At 45.2% G+C, this 16,474-nt stretch overlaps 1 protein-coding gene across 2 annotated transcripts in view; it reads left to right on the top strand.

Moving 5' to 3' along the window:
• The first annotated feature begins 2,759 nt into the window (after positions 1 to 2,759).
• Positions 2,760 to 16,474, top strand: part of F11R (F11 receptor) — a 29,047-nt gene continuing 15,332 nt past the window's right edge. Inside the window, exon 1 of one of the 2 annotated variants that reach the window (XM_083716529.1) lies at positions 2,760 to 3,069. In XM_083716529.1, coding sequence (XP_083572655.1) covers positions 2,775 to 3,069 — 295 coding nt within the window. In that variant the 5' untranslated portion in view covers positions 2,760 to 2,774. Of the gene's footprint in view, positions 3,070 to 4,683; positions 4,802 to 16,474 lie in introns of those variants that run through there. The other variant, XM_083716530.1, reaches the window with a different exon arrangement.

Raw genomic sequence — 16,474 nt, 5'->3', positions numbered from 1 at the left:
TATATTTTGTTATTTCAAAACTTTTATATACCACTTGATTGAATAAAACAACAACCCCAACAGCTCTCTAATACAGTTTACGGAAAGAAAAAAACGAAATTATCAGTAGAAACAGCTATGTGAAACATTAAAAAAAAAAAGCAATTAAAACCAGCGGCAAACTAAAAACAGGTTAAAATGCATGTCAACAGTCTATGTATCTGGGCAGATTTGCCTTAACAAAAGTGCTTTAATCAGGGGGCCGAAAAGAGTATTTTGACAGCACTCTTCTGATGTCAGCAGACAGGGGATTCCAAAGTTTGAGTGCTGTCGTGCTAAAAATTCACTTTCTTACTTGATTTTTTATAGGGCTGGCATATGTCCAGTTCCTTCCAGACATTACCAGGATTTCAAAGGCAGGAGGAAAAAGCTCAACATTTTTGGGGTCTTGGTTTTTACTTCTTGAAATATGGCAACCCTAATTTCAAACAAATGCAGAATATTAGGTTCTGCAGTCATGCTGCTGGAAAAGGATAACAGTTCTGGAGGGATAGTTGGTGCTAGTCTGCAGCAACTGCAAAAAACGGGAGGGGGGTAGATTTTGTGTCACCTGAAAGCATATTTATCATGGCATATACCTGCCTTTCTGAGCCCCGGCCACCATGACCACAAATTCTCAGAATTTGTGGGCATGGTGTCATAGATTAACCCAGCTCCCCTCGAAGGGCTATTGCTCAGGGATAGAGCATCTGTTTTGCATGCAAAAGGTCCCATGTTCAGTCCCTGGCATCTTGAGGTGGAGATGATACCTGTCTGAAACCGTTGAAAGCTTCTACCAGTCAGTGTAGGGAACATTGGGCTAGATGTACCAGTGATCTGACCTGGTATTGAGCCATATCTTACGTTCCTATGCTTTGTTTTGTTTAAAACAAGAGGTCTCCAGCTTCTTCTAATCTAGCTGATCTTCAGGGCATAGTAGAATCTAGCAGAATAGGCTGCTAAACCAGCCCAGCCAGTCCCTTTGTTAAGGTAATGGCCTTAGCTGACCAGTTAAGTATGAAAATAATAATAATACTAACAGCAACAATTTTATTATCTGACTGGGTTGCGCTGGCCACTCTGGGTGACTTCCAACAAATATAAGATGTGCAAGGGATTACCATAGAGACAAGGATGGCACATCATCCTAGGTGGGGTTGTGTATGGAAGAACTGTGTGTGAGAGTTTGGGGGATTGATACTGGAAGCTGCAGATACAGAGCCGTGTCTGCTTCCCTGTAAATCCTAGTGGGGAAGCAAGATCTGTTGAGCACAGGCACCCCTGGAGTATTTTATTTTGTCAGTACTTTGAAAACCTCAATAAGCAAATGTTAAAAAAGAAAAGAAAGCACGCCACCTCCGAGGGCTGCGGATTTGGCCCACGGTTTCATTTTTCACAGTGGCCTGTGACTGACAGTAGCCACCAGAGGGCAGCAAATCCCGATTGATAGATTCCAAGAGCAAATTAAGAATTCTTCACCAAATTGGATTTTAAGTAAAACATGAATTCCATGGTGGGGGAATTGAGTCCCTTTGGAGTGGTCTTTCTGATGCAAATAGCAGGCACCTCACCCCCAATCCAGGGTCGGGCAGCAATAGGGGTGAAGGGTTTAAGATTCCCACACCTGTGAGGCTCCAAACCTGAATAGTTCTCCTGGCTGAATTTGCTATTACTGGTAACCTAAAATACTTACAATCTCAAAGATTTGGGAAAGAGACCTTTTAGAAAAGTCAGCATATAAATCATGGATTTCTGTAGACCAGTATTTTAAAAAAACAACACCTCCCTTTGGTTTGGTGGTTACTCATTTTATTTCATAAAACTTATACATACATTGTCTGATTGTAACAAATAAAACATCAAACTGCTTTACAAAAAGAATAAAGCAATAAAAATATTGGTAGAAACAGCTATAAACAACCATTTCAAACTTTCGAAAAATTAAATTCACCACTAAACTGAAAACTGATTAAAATACAAATCTACATTGTTGTTGACACACGCCATTCAAAATCTAGTTACAGATAGGTAGCCGTGTTGCTCTGCCATAGTCAAAACAAAAAAAATTCCTTCCAGTAGCACCTTAAAGACCAACTAAGTTAGTTCTTGGTATGAGCTTTCGTGTGCATGCATGGTATCTGAAGAAGTGTGCATGCACACAAAAGCTCATAACAAGAACTAACTTAGTTGGTCTTTAAGGTGCTACTGGAAGGATTTTTTTTTTTGTTTTCATTCAAAATCTGCTAGACAGAGCCAGACATGGTAACAGGTGGGTGTCCTGCCCCCCCCCCAAATCCTGGCTACACCTATGAAAGCAAGCTTTTGGAATATACTGCACTTGAATATGAATGCACATGCACGCAATATCCTAAACTCTGGGGCTAGGTGAAAAGATTTTCATAATTTATTTTTTGCTCCTGGTTGGGGAAGAATCGGGGCGCCTGGATTTTTGAAACCCTCCTCCAAATCAGCTTAATAAGGAAACAAAAAAAGAGTTGTCTCACCTTTGCACATCTAATCCCCCCCCCCGAGGTTTCCCAAATAATCCTGGGAACTGTAGCTTCCCCTTCGCTAAACTACAATTCCCAGCACCCAGGACAAACTACAGCTCGCAGGATTGCTTGAAGGAAGTCGTGCGCTCCAAATGCGCGTTGGATGTACTTTGCAGGCGTGGTGTGGACCTGCCCCAAAGCTGGTGGGGGTTGAATCTTGCATTTCCTTTGCTACCTTGCAGGGCGGGAAAGCCCAAGTTGACGATGCTGGGGGTGGGCGTGGAAAGGATGTCTCTTTCTCCCCCCCTCCAAACTCCAAGGTGGAGGCCAGGAGGGCGGAGCGAGTCTTTTCCACGCCCCCCTCCGCGCGCCTTGCTTGCGGAGCGCTTCACCTGTGTGGGAGGGGCGGGGCGTCCCGCTCAGCCAATCCGGGAGGGGCTCCTGCTCACCTGGGCGCCGCTGCGCTTCGGCCTTGCTCAGTCGGTTTGTGCGGCGGAGGAGGCAATGGCGGTGACGGCGATGGGCTGGCTTTGGTGGGGCTGCTTCTGCGCCGGGCTGTGTGAGTAGGCAAAGGAAGTGGGTGCAGGAGGGGCTGGGGGGCTGGAAGGAACTTCCCAGGTGAGTGGGGCTGCAAGGAGATTTGGGGCAGCCTCCCAGGTGGGGCTCAGGACCAGAGGAAGCGGCCTTATACTTGCAGCCAGACCTCGGGGTCCATCTCGCTCCATATTGTCGACACTGACTGGCAGCGGCTCTCGGGACGCTGCGGAGATCGGACCCGGGAAACTGGCAAAACTCCTTATTTAAAAAAAATAGTTTTCTAGTCCTTACACTGACCATTTTCCTCTTTCTCCACTCGTAGCCATTTCCTGCTGGTGACCTCTTTGGTTGTATGGTTGAAATTTCTTAAATATTAATTATTTTTCTCCCCTTCCTCCCCCTGGCAAAAGAAACCATGCCTGTGGGTTGTGTAACAGATCGAGCAGACCTTGGAAAGGGAAAGCAAGCAGAGTTATTGCCAGGCTCTCTCTGGCTCAAGCCAACACCCCACATTTCCCAGAAGTGCTTATTTCCCCCCACCATGGTTCGTTGCAGGTTGTGCCAGCCAGCCATCTTCTCTGATTGTTTACTCAGGAGTAAGAGCCATAGAGTTAAAACAGGAGCGGGGGAGGGATGCTCTCTCAACAAAGTATGCACACCTCAGTTTGCAGCCTGAAACAGGGAAATTGTATTTAAAGCATCTGTGTGAATCCCCTTTTGTAGGTTGGAAAGAAGCCTGTGCAGTTTTGTTAAATACACAGTGTGACCTTTCTTTCTGTTATCTTCTCCAGAGGGATAGGTGTGTGCGTTTGTAGCAGTGCAAGCAAAGGATCCTGGGAACTGCAGTTTGTTCAGGGTGCTGCAGACTGTGGTTCCAGGAGATGGAAACTACAGATCCCAGAATTGTTTGGGGGATACCATGTGCTTTAAATGTATGATGTTGTGGGTCTGCCCCAAGAGATTTGTGGCACCTTAAAGAGTCACACCTTTTATTATGGTGCTTAGCTTTTGGGGACCACGGTTCACCTCAGTGCATGGTGTGTGATCCTCAGATGTATGGATGTAAAGAGGAGAAAAATAAATGTTGGATTTAAATAGCAGTGGAATATAAAAATACAGTTTGTGACAATTCAATGAAGGCTTAAATGCAGGCAGAAAGACCCTTTAGGGCAGCAGTAGCTGATCATCCCAACATCATATTAGCAATCCTGAGTAAACATAAGGTGAACCTTTGACTGCTTTTTTCCTTCAACCTATGTCCTAATAGTAGAGGGTCACGCTCTGGGCATCTGATAAAGTGCTCCCAAGTCCACAAAAACCTCTACACTGTAGTAAAACGGCCAAATTTTTAAAAATCACTATACTCTTTGTTGTATATCTCCCTGGATTTCTGCCTTTCTGTGGTCCTTTATCTTTTGTTCTGAAAGTTATTTGCTTTTTGAGTCTAGAGAAACTGTACCTTTTTAATATTAATTCAGCTAAATTACTCACACAATCGCCCATTTCTTTTTTGGCTTCAAATAAATGGATGGATAGTTTACACAGAGCTGAGTTTGTGTTTAGATAGTGATGCCATGTGAGTTCGTAGAACTTCAATTGTAAACTTCCAAAGGTGTTTCAGTTTTTCTCTCTTGGTCGCTGAAGCCTTAAAATGGTGGTTGCCCTGCGTGCTTCCAAAAGGAGAGAATTTATTTCCTTGTTGAATCATTGTTTGAAAGTTAGACTTGCTGTTCCTTTCGTTCTTCCCTGTGCTGGTATGTGTACAAATATATTTAATTCTCAAAGGGTTGGCCTTGGGAGAGGTTTGGAGGAGTAGATTGCTTTGCTATTCCTACTTCTTTAGGCCTAGGTCTCCTGGTGTGTGGTGTTGGCACCAAAATGTACTGTTTTCTTCCCAAGCTGTCTATTGCTAATTTCCTTCGCAGGCTGGAATTGCAGACACAACAGGTCTGTCTTGGCTGTTGCTTAGTATGTACAGCCCTGAATTTTATACTCTGTTCCTTCTTGACAAAATGATTGTCAGGAGGAGGTGTAAAGGCAGGCAGGATCATGTTTCTGTGTTCTTTTAAACCACACCCTGGGATTTAATGAGCGGTGAGCTGGCAGGGTGCCCCATGCCCTGATCTATCCATTTCAAGCTACCCAAACAGGTCCACCTTGCACTGGGCTTTAAAAGCTTTTAATAAAGGCGTGATCTGTTCTGAGGACCTGATGCCTGTTATCTGTTGGCTCAGAGACTCCTGCTGAGTGCTTTTGCAGCGGGTGTGTGTATGTGTGGCATAGTTATTGACCAAAGAGAGAGAGCAAAAGCAAATATCAGTTTTAGAAGCAACCAAGGGGGTGCTTGTAAAGTTCCTGTATATTCTGGTTGGGGAGATGCTGGAAAGGCGACTGCAGAGTGCTCTCTTAAATTTGGAAGAGATGAGATGTGGAAATTGAGAATTATTTCTTGAATGCTGCTTTTTGGATCTGGTTGCAAGGTGTTGCTATTGGTAGACAAAGTCCTTAACAGCTTGGGACTGATTTAGCTGTGAGATCGCCTTGCCCCATATATGTTCATGCAATTCCTACAGTCTGCAGAACTGGTGCTGTTACAGGTGCTACATAATACCGCATTTGTAAGAAATCGATCTTTTACTGCAACACCATCCACACTTTGGAACTCCCTGCCTATTAACATAGGCAGGGGCCTTCTTGCGCCTGCTGCAAACATCTTTGTTTACACATTCCTACCCAGATACATAGAATGCTAATGTGTTTTTAGTTCATCGCTGATTTTAACCTTTTGAGTGTTTTATTTGATTTTACAAATAGTTTTATTGAGTGATTCTTTTTAAAAAAACAATCAGGCAGTATACAAATTCTGTGAAATAAAAATAAATAAGTAAAATAAACATATAATCCTCAATCGGGTTTGCAGGCAGGGAATCAATTAAAAACTTTTGGAGTAGTTTAAGATAATCAGAAATCCTACAATGATCTTTTGTTAAAAAGGAACACACAAGCGGCATCCTAGGAAAGGTAAAAATATAACAGCAATAAAATGGTTGTGCAACCAACAGTTGCTTGTGATAAAATTTAAGGTATTTGGAAACTACAAAAGGATGGGGCAACTGAAAGAGTCTTTTGCTGGCCTCCAGAGTAGGCCACAGGCTGGGGAATATCATTCCCTCAACAGGGTGATTGCCAGAAGAGAAAAGGTCTGTTCTCAGATGACCAACCTCTTGAGCTCTGAAGGCCAGGAAAATGTGGAGCAAGGACTCCAGCAAACAACTTCAACACTTGCCCAGAACTAGAAGCCAGTGGAGTTGTTTTAGACTGGCAGAATGTGTCTTTTCCACCAGTCTGTGTCAACAGCTGCATTCTGGGCTCACTGGTGATTCTGAGTAGACCTTAAAGGCAGCCCCGCATGAAGCACCTTCCAGAGAGAGACACAAGTAATTCATATTATTTTTACAGGACGTTTTTTAAAGACTTTAGGGTACCATACTCTGCCTGGCAGTGGGGATGGGTCACTGGAGCCTGATGCCATTCTCAGCCTCCTCCTACAGCCTGACCCCAAACTCTAGAGCAGGCTTTGGCACCCCTTACTTCCAGGAAGCTCAAACAATGGCAAGGAAGCATCTTTTGTTTTGCACCTGACTATTAGGTGTAATGTTAATCTGCGAGGGCCAGTGTGGTGTAGTGTTTAGTGTTTGGACCAGGATCTGGGAGACCAGGGTTCTAATCCCCACTCAAGCATGAAGCTCACAGAGTGACTTGGGCCTATTCCCTGCTGCTCAGCCAAACCCTACCTCACAGGGTTGTTGTGACAGTAAAATGGGGAGGAGGAAAAAAGCTGTGTATGCCACCACCTTGAGCTCCTTTGGCACAGAAATAAACAAGGAAATAATCACAGAATTGTAGCGTTTGAGAGTCGCCTAGTCCAGCCCCCCCCAATGAATGTTAAAATATAAAACAAAGCAGTCTGATGATTCATTCATTGAAAGAGAAACGCAAGGTGCCTGTGGTAGGTAAAAATGGCCAGGTATACATGACCTCAGCAAGCCTTACGGCAACCCTATGAGGTCAGCCAGTTCACAAAGGCCATCCCGCCCCACTTTTCAGTCACAATTCCTCCTGCTGCTGCCTTCTCAATATCCCTTCCAGTCCTTGGAGGTGTGGCCCTCTCCGCTGGTGATGGGCAAAGGATTTTTCAGAAGGAGTGAAAACCTGTTTGGGAGACTAGGCTATTACGGTATTTCCAGAGGCTCATGTTGGGATAGATTCCTTCTGTCCTTTACAGAGGAAGTGAGTCTTTTTCTGTGTTTTAGGTGTTTCCGCAGTATGGCTCACTCATTCTTTAGTCAGGCAGCACAGCAGTTTTCTGGGGTTATGTAGGATGAATGCAAAACTACAGGGACCCAACCTGCACTAGTCTGGTGCCCCCAGATCTTTTGGGCTGCTGCCTCCAGCCAGCTTGGCCCTTTTGGACTACAATTCCCATCAGCCTCCCCCTCCCTTTAGGAGGTAGTCCAATGCAGTTGTTGTTGGCTGGGTTTGGTGGGTGATGTAGTCTAATAAAGCATCTGGAGGGCACCATTGCTATGCTTATAGTAGATTTTCTGCCATATCTAGTGGTTTTCTGCATCTTGGAGAATGGAGAAGAATTGGTGCCCAGGATTATGTTTGTGGCCCTGTTTGGGGACAGAGTGTGGAGTTGCATTTAGAACAGAATATAAGAAGAGGCTGCTGGATGAGGCCACAGTGGTCAACCAGATATCTCAGTGGGACCTGTTTGTCCCACAAACAGGGCCCAAGCACAAGAGCAAATATCCTGTCATGCCGTTTCCAGCAACTGGGACTCAGAAGTATTGCTTGGCTCCAACCATGGAGGCAGAGCCTGGCCATTGTGTCTGGTAGCCATTGATAGCCCTTTCCTCCTCTCCGTGAATTTGTGCAATCCTCTTCTAGATCCATCCAGGTTGGCGGCCATCACTGCCTCCTGTGGAAGTGAGTTTCATAGAATTAACATTATTCCGTCCTGAATCTTCCAACATTCAGCTTCGTTGGATGTTCACAGAGAGAAAAACACTTTCCTTCAATTTCTCAATGCTGTGATAATTTTATAAACTTCACTTCTAACTCGCCTTTTCTCTGAACTAAAAAGTCCCAAATACAGCAGCATTTTCTCATAAAGGAGTTGCATTTCCTGGGTCGTGACTCTCCTCAGGCTTACTCTTCTTCCTTGCTGGTCCAAGAGGTTGAATATATTTTAAATAAATAAATAGCCTGGGTTGGACTGTTTAACGCTGTGGATTAATTATCTACCAAGCTCCACTGTTGCAATTGAGTCTGGGGAGGGTTGTTTGGTTGTTTTTTACACAGAGAAGGATCCCCCCCCCTCTCTTTCTCTCTCTCATTGTGGGCTGTATCACTGATCAAATATTTGAGCTGGTCTTGCCAGGGTTGGACCATTATCTTAGAAAGCCCACCCCACCTATCCAATAAAGCAGGCAAGTCCAACTCCCAAGAGAGTGCGATCTACTCCCAGTATAAAATAACTGGCAGTGATCTACCCATTGTCATTGGAGGGAGAAGGAGCTTGTGTTTCTTAGGGAGAATTGCCCAGAGTTGTTGAGCTGGGGGGGGGGGAGAATGAGAAAATACGCTCACCACAAACAGCAACAATCACTATTGCACACAGCACTACAGCAAGCATTACTTCTGCATTCCTAATACTTCACAGGAGGCGGGGATATTACTTGCCCACGATCAACCACGATAACGCGCAATCTATCAGGAACATACAGGAGATCTACCTGTCGATTGCGGTTGACCGTGGACATCTTTGCAATACAGCATCCTGCACTATACATTTCTAGAACAGTATCATGTCACTTTAAACACAAAGAACCCTAAGAAATGTAGTTTGTTAAATTTGCTGAGGGTTGTTCCCCTCCCAGCGCTACAGTTCCCAGTGTTCCCTTGGAGGAGGGATTGATTGTTAACCCACTCTGGGAATTCTGCGGGCAAATCCACACCGTATGTTTAAAGCACATGGCTTCTTAAGAATCCTAAGAGCTATAGCTTACCTCTCACAGAGCTGCGATTTGAAGCGTCTTTTAAAAACTACAGTTCCCAGGAATTCTTCCTGGGGGGGGGCAGGGGCTATGTGCTTTAAATGTATAGAGTGGATGTCACTTAAGGAATAAAAATATCTCTCTACAGAAGGTCTTCTATTGTCTCCATTTCCCCCCTAACTAAATAGCCTCAGGTGTATCCCCACCCCCACCCCCCTCCGCTTCAAATTTGTTTAAGGGCTGACTGATCTTCCATTGGATCAGTGGCGTAGCGTGGGTTGTCAGCAGCTGGGGCAAGGCAAGTAATTTGCACCCCCTAACCCGTGGATTTGTGCCCCCTAACCCTAACCCCCAGATGGTGCGGCCGGCCCCCCCTGCACCCCCCCACGCTACGCCACTGCATTGGATCTGTCCTTAGTAGCCAAGGGACCTTCCAGCTGAGTTAACATTGTTTATGTTCCTCCCCTCCCTTTAGGGATCCTTCCTTCCCATTTGGATTCAGAGTTGTTTGTGCAGTTTCCTGGTGCTTTTAATGGGTGTTGAGTACCGTATGATCGCATCTGGGGGGGGCGATTACATTCTGGGGGTGCCGCATATGCACAAAATGTGTATAATGATAATCGAACCCAGAACCATCTGCATCCAAAGCAGATCTGCCCTACCCCAGAGCTGCATACATTCCCCATGCCTTTTATTGCCCAGGGCATTGAGCAAAGCAGTCAAGCTTACTGTGAGTCAGCTTTAAAACCCAGGCTGGGAGTTTCATGCTACGACCCAAAATCAAAAGTACTTTAATTGACTATGAAAGGCAGAACAAACCCTTTCCCAAACCTCGGTGACTCTCAGTGCTTCTAATGCCATGAAAGCATGAGGGTGCGACTCTATAAAGTCGCTGTCAGAAGGAGTTTTAAACTCTGGGGAAACTGGTTTTGAAGGCTTAAATGAGTACTCCAAGAAGTCCTGTCAGGGCACTGGGATTGCCTCATTTTTTCACTGTTTTGGTCGTGGCTAATTTAAAAATATTCAGCTCTGTAAAGGAAGGGTTTGTAGGGCAGCAAAGATGCTTAATGGGGAACTTACGGGGGTCTTCCTGGGGGTCTTCCAGCTGCTATCATTCCTGACCATGCTGGTCCTCATCCCTGAGGTAAATCCCTACCATAGGGATTACCTTCCACTTTCCAGGGGACCACCTGCTGACAGTGATCTATATTTCCTATTAGCCAAGTACAAAGAGATCACCTTTTTTGTTTCAATGACATTTTTTCCAATTCTAAAATAGTTATACTTTGCCTCTTTGGGGGAAATGCTGCTTCAAGATGGCTGACAAGGCCTTAGGTCAGCCTTTATCCACCTGACACCCTTCAGCAATGTTAGAAACCCAGATATACTGTATAAGCTAGGTGCCAAATGGCTCCTTAAACCAGGGTTATAGTCTCCAAAACGGAATGTCTAGTTGCCATTTTGGGACCAAATGGCTCGAAAGTCGTATTTTTCAATAGGGCTTTCTGGTTCCTGAAATTCATTATGATTGTGCAGATAAAATATCAAGGATGGAATTCTACAGGGTGTGTTGTGTTAGTATGTGAAAACAGACAAGATCCAAGGATCCACCTCCAGATGGTGGAGAGGTTAGGCACCATCCTGTAGTTGCCTGGGCATCTTCCCTACATCACAAGTGGCCGTTAACCAGGTGCAAAATGCGCCTGGTGAATTTCGAATGCTGCCCTTCATATGCTTTAAACTGCAGCTCCCATCAGCCTCAGCCATCAGAGGAGCTGTAGGCCAAAAATGTACTCCCATCCCATGAGTTGATGTAATCCCCTTAAAGCCAGTTACTGACATAGTTTTCTATGTCCCATCCCTCTTTGGAAACTTCTCAGTTCTTTCGCCACAGCTATTTCTTTGTGACAGGGAGTTCCGTAGTTCGTTTTTTTCCTCAGGATGAGTACAGGCATTGGCTCTGGAGGTACAGTGACTCGTCTGCCCCATTTTAAGCAGATCCAAAGGCTCTAAAATAGAGTAGCCCGGCCTCAAATGTTGTCAATGGGCTACTCTCCTACTATGAGATGAGGAGCAAAGCAGCTGCAAAGTTTTTTTCTGGGATCCCCCACGCTTGCTTGTTCATGTAAAGCCATAATTTGGCTTGGCATTACCTGTGAACCAGGTCACTGTCTCTAATAACATGGCAGCTCTTCCAAGGTTGCTTTGCCAGACTTTTTACCAGAGACCTTTTTAGCTGGAGATGCTGCTGCCAGTATCTGGAACAAAGCAAGTTCTCTTACTACTGAACTTGTGCCTCGCTCCAAATTCCTCCCTTCCCCTTAACCCTAAATAGATGAAAGGAGCAAGCTGGAAGCCATATTCAAATATTTGACTGTAGGATTTCAACTTAGGTGGTATAATCCTTGTGGTTGTCTCTCAATTTAATCTCTGTGCTAATATCTGTTGTTGGTTCTCCAAGCTGGGCTTTTTTACACCTGCCCCAGTGAATTTGCAAGTTTCCAACAGGCCTTTGTGGGTGCCCTCCCCTTGCAGAAAAGCAGCAGCAAACTGTAGATGTGGATTGTGATTTACTGAGTGACAGCCCTGGCTTCCAGAGGCTCCTGTTTCACAATCTTGTGAGTTAATAGGTAGCTCTTTTCTGCCTCTTCCTCCACAGTGGCCAGGTCCAAAGTTAACCAGCTGCGGGGAAATGGCTTCTGTATCATAAAATCCTCTTCTAGGGCTTATGATCCAGAACTAGTGCCACAGATCATTTGCAAAAGTTGTCTGAGTTTTGCAGCTCAGATGGACGCAGAGTTGTTTATGTGCTGCAACTGACTTGACATGCATCTCCATGATTTTAAACTTACTTCCTATCACATCGGCATTCCACCTTTCCTCCAAGGACCAAAAGGGTCCTCCCACAAACCATTTATTCCTGGCAGGTTTGGCTGAGAGATAGCGACTGCTGAAAGGTCACCCAGTGAGCTTCATGGCTGAGTAAGGATTGAACACTGGCCTCCCAGATCCCGGGCCAACTGCAACGCTGCAGTGACTTTTGAAGCAAGGGAAACCATTTCTGATAGGGATGGGTGGATTTAGAGCAACATGGCCCAGCTTCTTGTTTCTGGAATCGTGGTGGGACCACCAGTTTCAAAACTGAAATTGGCACCCTCTGAATCCCTGGGCTGTTCAGGTGTGGCTGTTTGTGGGGTGCTGAGTCACGATAAAGTGCTGTACAGCATTCTTTGCTGGAATCCCCAGTGACCAGCCTGTGGTTTCCTTAAAATGATGCAGTCTAGCTTCTCTCCACTTTGTTTGGGACCCCTCAATGAGCGAAGGGGTTACAGCCTCCTGCCTGCAGATTCTCCCCTGGAAATGCGTGTTTGCATTTGTGGCATTACAGAGATAATTTTATCTATGGAATAGATTGCTTTTTTTGGACCTTGTTTTGCCAGAAGCCCGCACCCCCCTCCACCCTCTATCCCCCTCCTGCTTTTAGAACTAAAGCATCAGGCAGAGTTACAAGGCTGTGAATGTGTGTGCCCTTCAAATGGCAACAGAGATTCACTGGTTGTCCACTGACTTCTTTATTCTGTTAAGAACGTTTGGTTTTGGAGAACAGGGTCTCCATTGTGTGCCATTTGCTTGCCTTAGAACCAAAGGACCTTTTGCTCATGTTTCCTGAATGAGCAATGCATCTGTTTCTAAAAGATGTACAGCCCATCCCTATAAAACAAATGCAAGACAGTTCTGCCAGCCAATTCTTGTTACATTTTTAAATTTACACACACACACCTGCCAAAAAAACAAAACAAAAAAAACCAACAGAAATCCTGAGCAGGATACTTGGGTACAACAGAGCAAAATATTTTAAAAACCAAGGGTGTTGTGTGTTTCTTAGGGTAAGGAAGACCAAGAACGTTTCTAATGCCGTTTAGTGGGATTTAATTTATTAGGTGCATAAGAAACCTCGCAACATTCCTCCGATGAAAATAAGGATGTCTTATCTCATAATAATAGTAATAATTTAATTATTTATACACCACCCATCTGACTGGGCTGCCCCAGCCACTCTGGGCAGCTTTCTCTCTCAAACCTAATAAAACATTAAACACTGAAAAAAGTCCCTATACAGGGCTGCCTTCAGATTTCTTCTAAAGGTTGGCTCAGGAGTCGCATAACTCCATACCCCCCAACATTCTCTGGTGAAGATAGGGCTGTCGTAAGGAAAAGGAGGATCAAATCAGAAACCAAGACTGCTTCTGTAAATCCTGTAAAACACTCTTTCCGCACCAAATCACAAAATTTGGCTTTCATTATGTGTTTTGCTGCTTTTATTTTTTTCCTGTGCTATCTTAATCTCTTTTATTTATTTGAAAAATGCAAACTCTGTTGCATTCCTCCCCCTACCCGGAAAACTGTTAAAACAACAATGTTTACCTAGAACTGAGCACTTTCATGGGCCTGGGGTGGGGCATGGGTGCATTTGGCTTGGGAATTGCTGCCTGCCTGCTAAATTACCTGATAAAAGCAGCTGAGGATGGAAATGAGGTCATTCTGCAGAGCCAGTGGTTTGAGTCAGTTTCTTTTGACACGGAAGTGAAGTGAGTAATGAGTGCTGGGTGCCCAGGGGCAGGAGGGGGTGTGTGAAGCTGAAACTAGCAAAGCCAGAAATTCCACCAGGTGGGTTGAAGACCAGTTAACCTCCTCCTGACTCCTCTTTCTGCTCCATCCATGACCCTTTGTGTGGGAGCCTCTCCTTCCCATTGGCAAGTTATTGCTGTTTTTAAAGTCCCATCCCACCCACTTTCTGGAAGTGAGCAGTGGCTGGCATGAGAGAAGGTCTAAACCACTGAGCCTCTTGGGCTTGCTGATCCAAAGGTCGGCGGTTCGAATCCTTGCAACGGGGTGAGCGCCCGTTGCTCAATCCCTGCTCCTGTCAACTTAGCAGTTTGAAAGCATGCCAGGGCAAGTAGATAAATAGGTACCGCTGTAGCGGGAAGGTAAACGGCGTTTCCGTGTGCTCTGGTTTCCGTCACAGTGTCCCGTTGCGCCAGAAGCAGTTTAGTCATGCTGGCCACGTGACCCGGAAAGCTGTCTGTGGACAAACACCGGCTCCCTCTGCGTGAAAGCGAGATGAGTGCCACAACCCCATAGTCGCCTTTAGCTGGACTTAACCATCCAGGGGTCCTTTACCTTTTTACCTTACATGAACCAGTGCGAAGGCTCTGCAATGCTTTTGAACAGAGAGTGCAGAGTGAGAGAACTGGTTTGTTGGAGCACCCTGTCAATTAGAGAGTGTTTGGAGGTTGAACCTAGATGAATCTTATCATTTTATGTACTGTGGCTTGCCATTGTTTTATTGATTATAGTTTAGAAATTATTTATTGTAACTGTGGATTTCTGTTTAACTTTTATATGTTATTATTATTTAATACTTTTCTAATGATTGTTGAATGTTACTTTTTTGATGTAGGTTGCCTATTTTAAAGTTTTATAATCACATTTTTGTATTGCATTAGATTGTTATAAGTTGTACATTTTTTGTTTCTTCAGCTTGTAAACCGCCTTGAGTATTGTAAGATAGAAAGGGTTAAAATACAAATTAAAAGTGATGATGAACGTTGGCCTTTGACATCTACAATATGTAGTTTTTATGCACTACATAAGAACCCAAGCAGTGGCCAGTGGTCCATCTCCTCCAGCATCCTGTTCTCACAGTGGCCAACCAGATGCCTATTGTGTGAAAAATCCCGAGCAGGATCCAAGCACAAGAGCCCTCTCCCGGCCTGTGGCTTCCAGGCATTCAGAAATGTTTAATGCTCCCAACTGTGAAGGCAAAGCGTAGCCATCATAGCTAGTAGTCTTCTCCTCTGTGAATTTGCCCAGTGCTCTTTTAAACCCACCCAGGTTGGTGGCCATCACTGCCTCCTGTGGCAGGGAGTTCCATAGTTTAATGATGCACTGTGTGAAGGGGGGTTGTGGTCCAGAATGTCCCAAGAGCGCCAGCTTGGTGAAAGCTGCCCTAATAGAAGTAAATGTACCTGTAGTAGGGCAGGGGAAGGGGTGTGCCCAGGTCCCAGCAATCACACAGGATCGAGAGACCTGGACATACGGGGGCTGTTTCTGTTTTCATTGAACACTCCTTCATCAAACATGCGTTTGCATCAGGTTTCGCCTTTTCTCTCTCCTTTCCTTCCCACTTCAGATTCCGCCTACCTGTGCCAAGCTCATGTTGCGGTACTAAACCCTGAGTCATAGTATTTACTGCTCTATTCTTCCTGTAGGCAAAAGTAATTTTTCTCTGCCCAAGTAAGGCTGGCGACTGTCTTGTGTGTATGCAAGGAAGTTGTAGAATCAGAAGGGACCACTCCCCACCCCCCCAGGGTCATCTAGTCCTGCTCCTTGCAATGCAGGAATCTCAGCTAAAGCGTCCAAGACAGATGGCCATCCAACCTCTGCTTAAAAACCTCCAGCAAAGGAGAGTCCACCACCTTAGAAGCTTGTCTGTTCCACTAACAGACAGCTCTTACCCTCCGAAAGTTCTTCCTAAGCCTTCCCTCTTCCCTCCTCCCAACCTATTTTGTTTAGGAAATGTCTGCATGCTTTGGGGGGCAGTGGAAGGAAGTTTGTGCCATTTAGGTACGCCAGCTGACCACAAGAATCTGGGTAGATCAGACCAGGGAGGTTCAATCCAGCGTTCCCCATCAAAGGGCTTTCCACATCATGATGATGAACTCCAGCTCCCATCAGCCCCTGCCAGCATGACCACTGGTCATTGATGGTGGGAGTTGTAGTTCGAAAGCATATGGGAGGTGCCAAGTTGGGGGAAGGCTGACTTAGTCTTTAAGCTACTTGCTGTTGCCTTCAAATACTGAAGGGAAATCCTCTCTTAGTACATTGAGAGCAATATCATGCCACTTTGAACAGCCATGGCTTCCCACCAAACAGTCCTGGGAACTGTAGTTTGTTCAGGGTGCTGAGAGTAGTTAGGAGACCCCCTGTTGCCCTCACAGAGCTACAATTACAGAGCGATTTAACAGTCAGTCCCTCTTTGCAGGCAACTCTGGGAGCCATAGCTCTAAGAAGGGAAGAGGGGTATCTGAACACCTCCCAGCGCCAATAATAATAATAATAATAATAATAATAATAATAATAATAATTTGTACCCCGCCCATCTGGCTGGGCCTCCCCAGCCACTCTGGGCGGCTTCCATAGAAACCAAAAATACAGTAAAATATCATACGTTAAAAACTTCCCTGAACAGGGCTGCCTTAAGATGTCTTCTGAATGTCAGGTAGTTGTTTATCGCTTTGACATCTGCTGGAAGGGCGTTCCACAGGGCGGGCGCCACTACCAAGAAGGCCCTCTGCCTGGTTC

The sequence above is a fragment of the Podarcis gaigeae genome (assembly GCF_964106915.1).
Source record: "Podarcis gaigeae genome assembly, chromosome: 16".
Taxonomy (NCBI): Eukaryota; Metazoa; Chordata; class Lepidosauria; order Squamata; family Lacertidae; genus Podarcis; species Podarcis gaigeae.
This window is presented reverse-complemented; position numbering and strand designations above follow the sequence as displayed.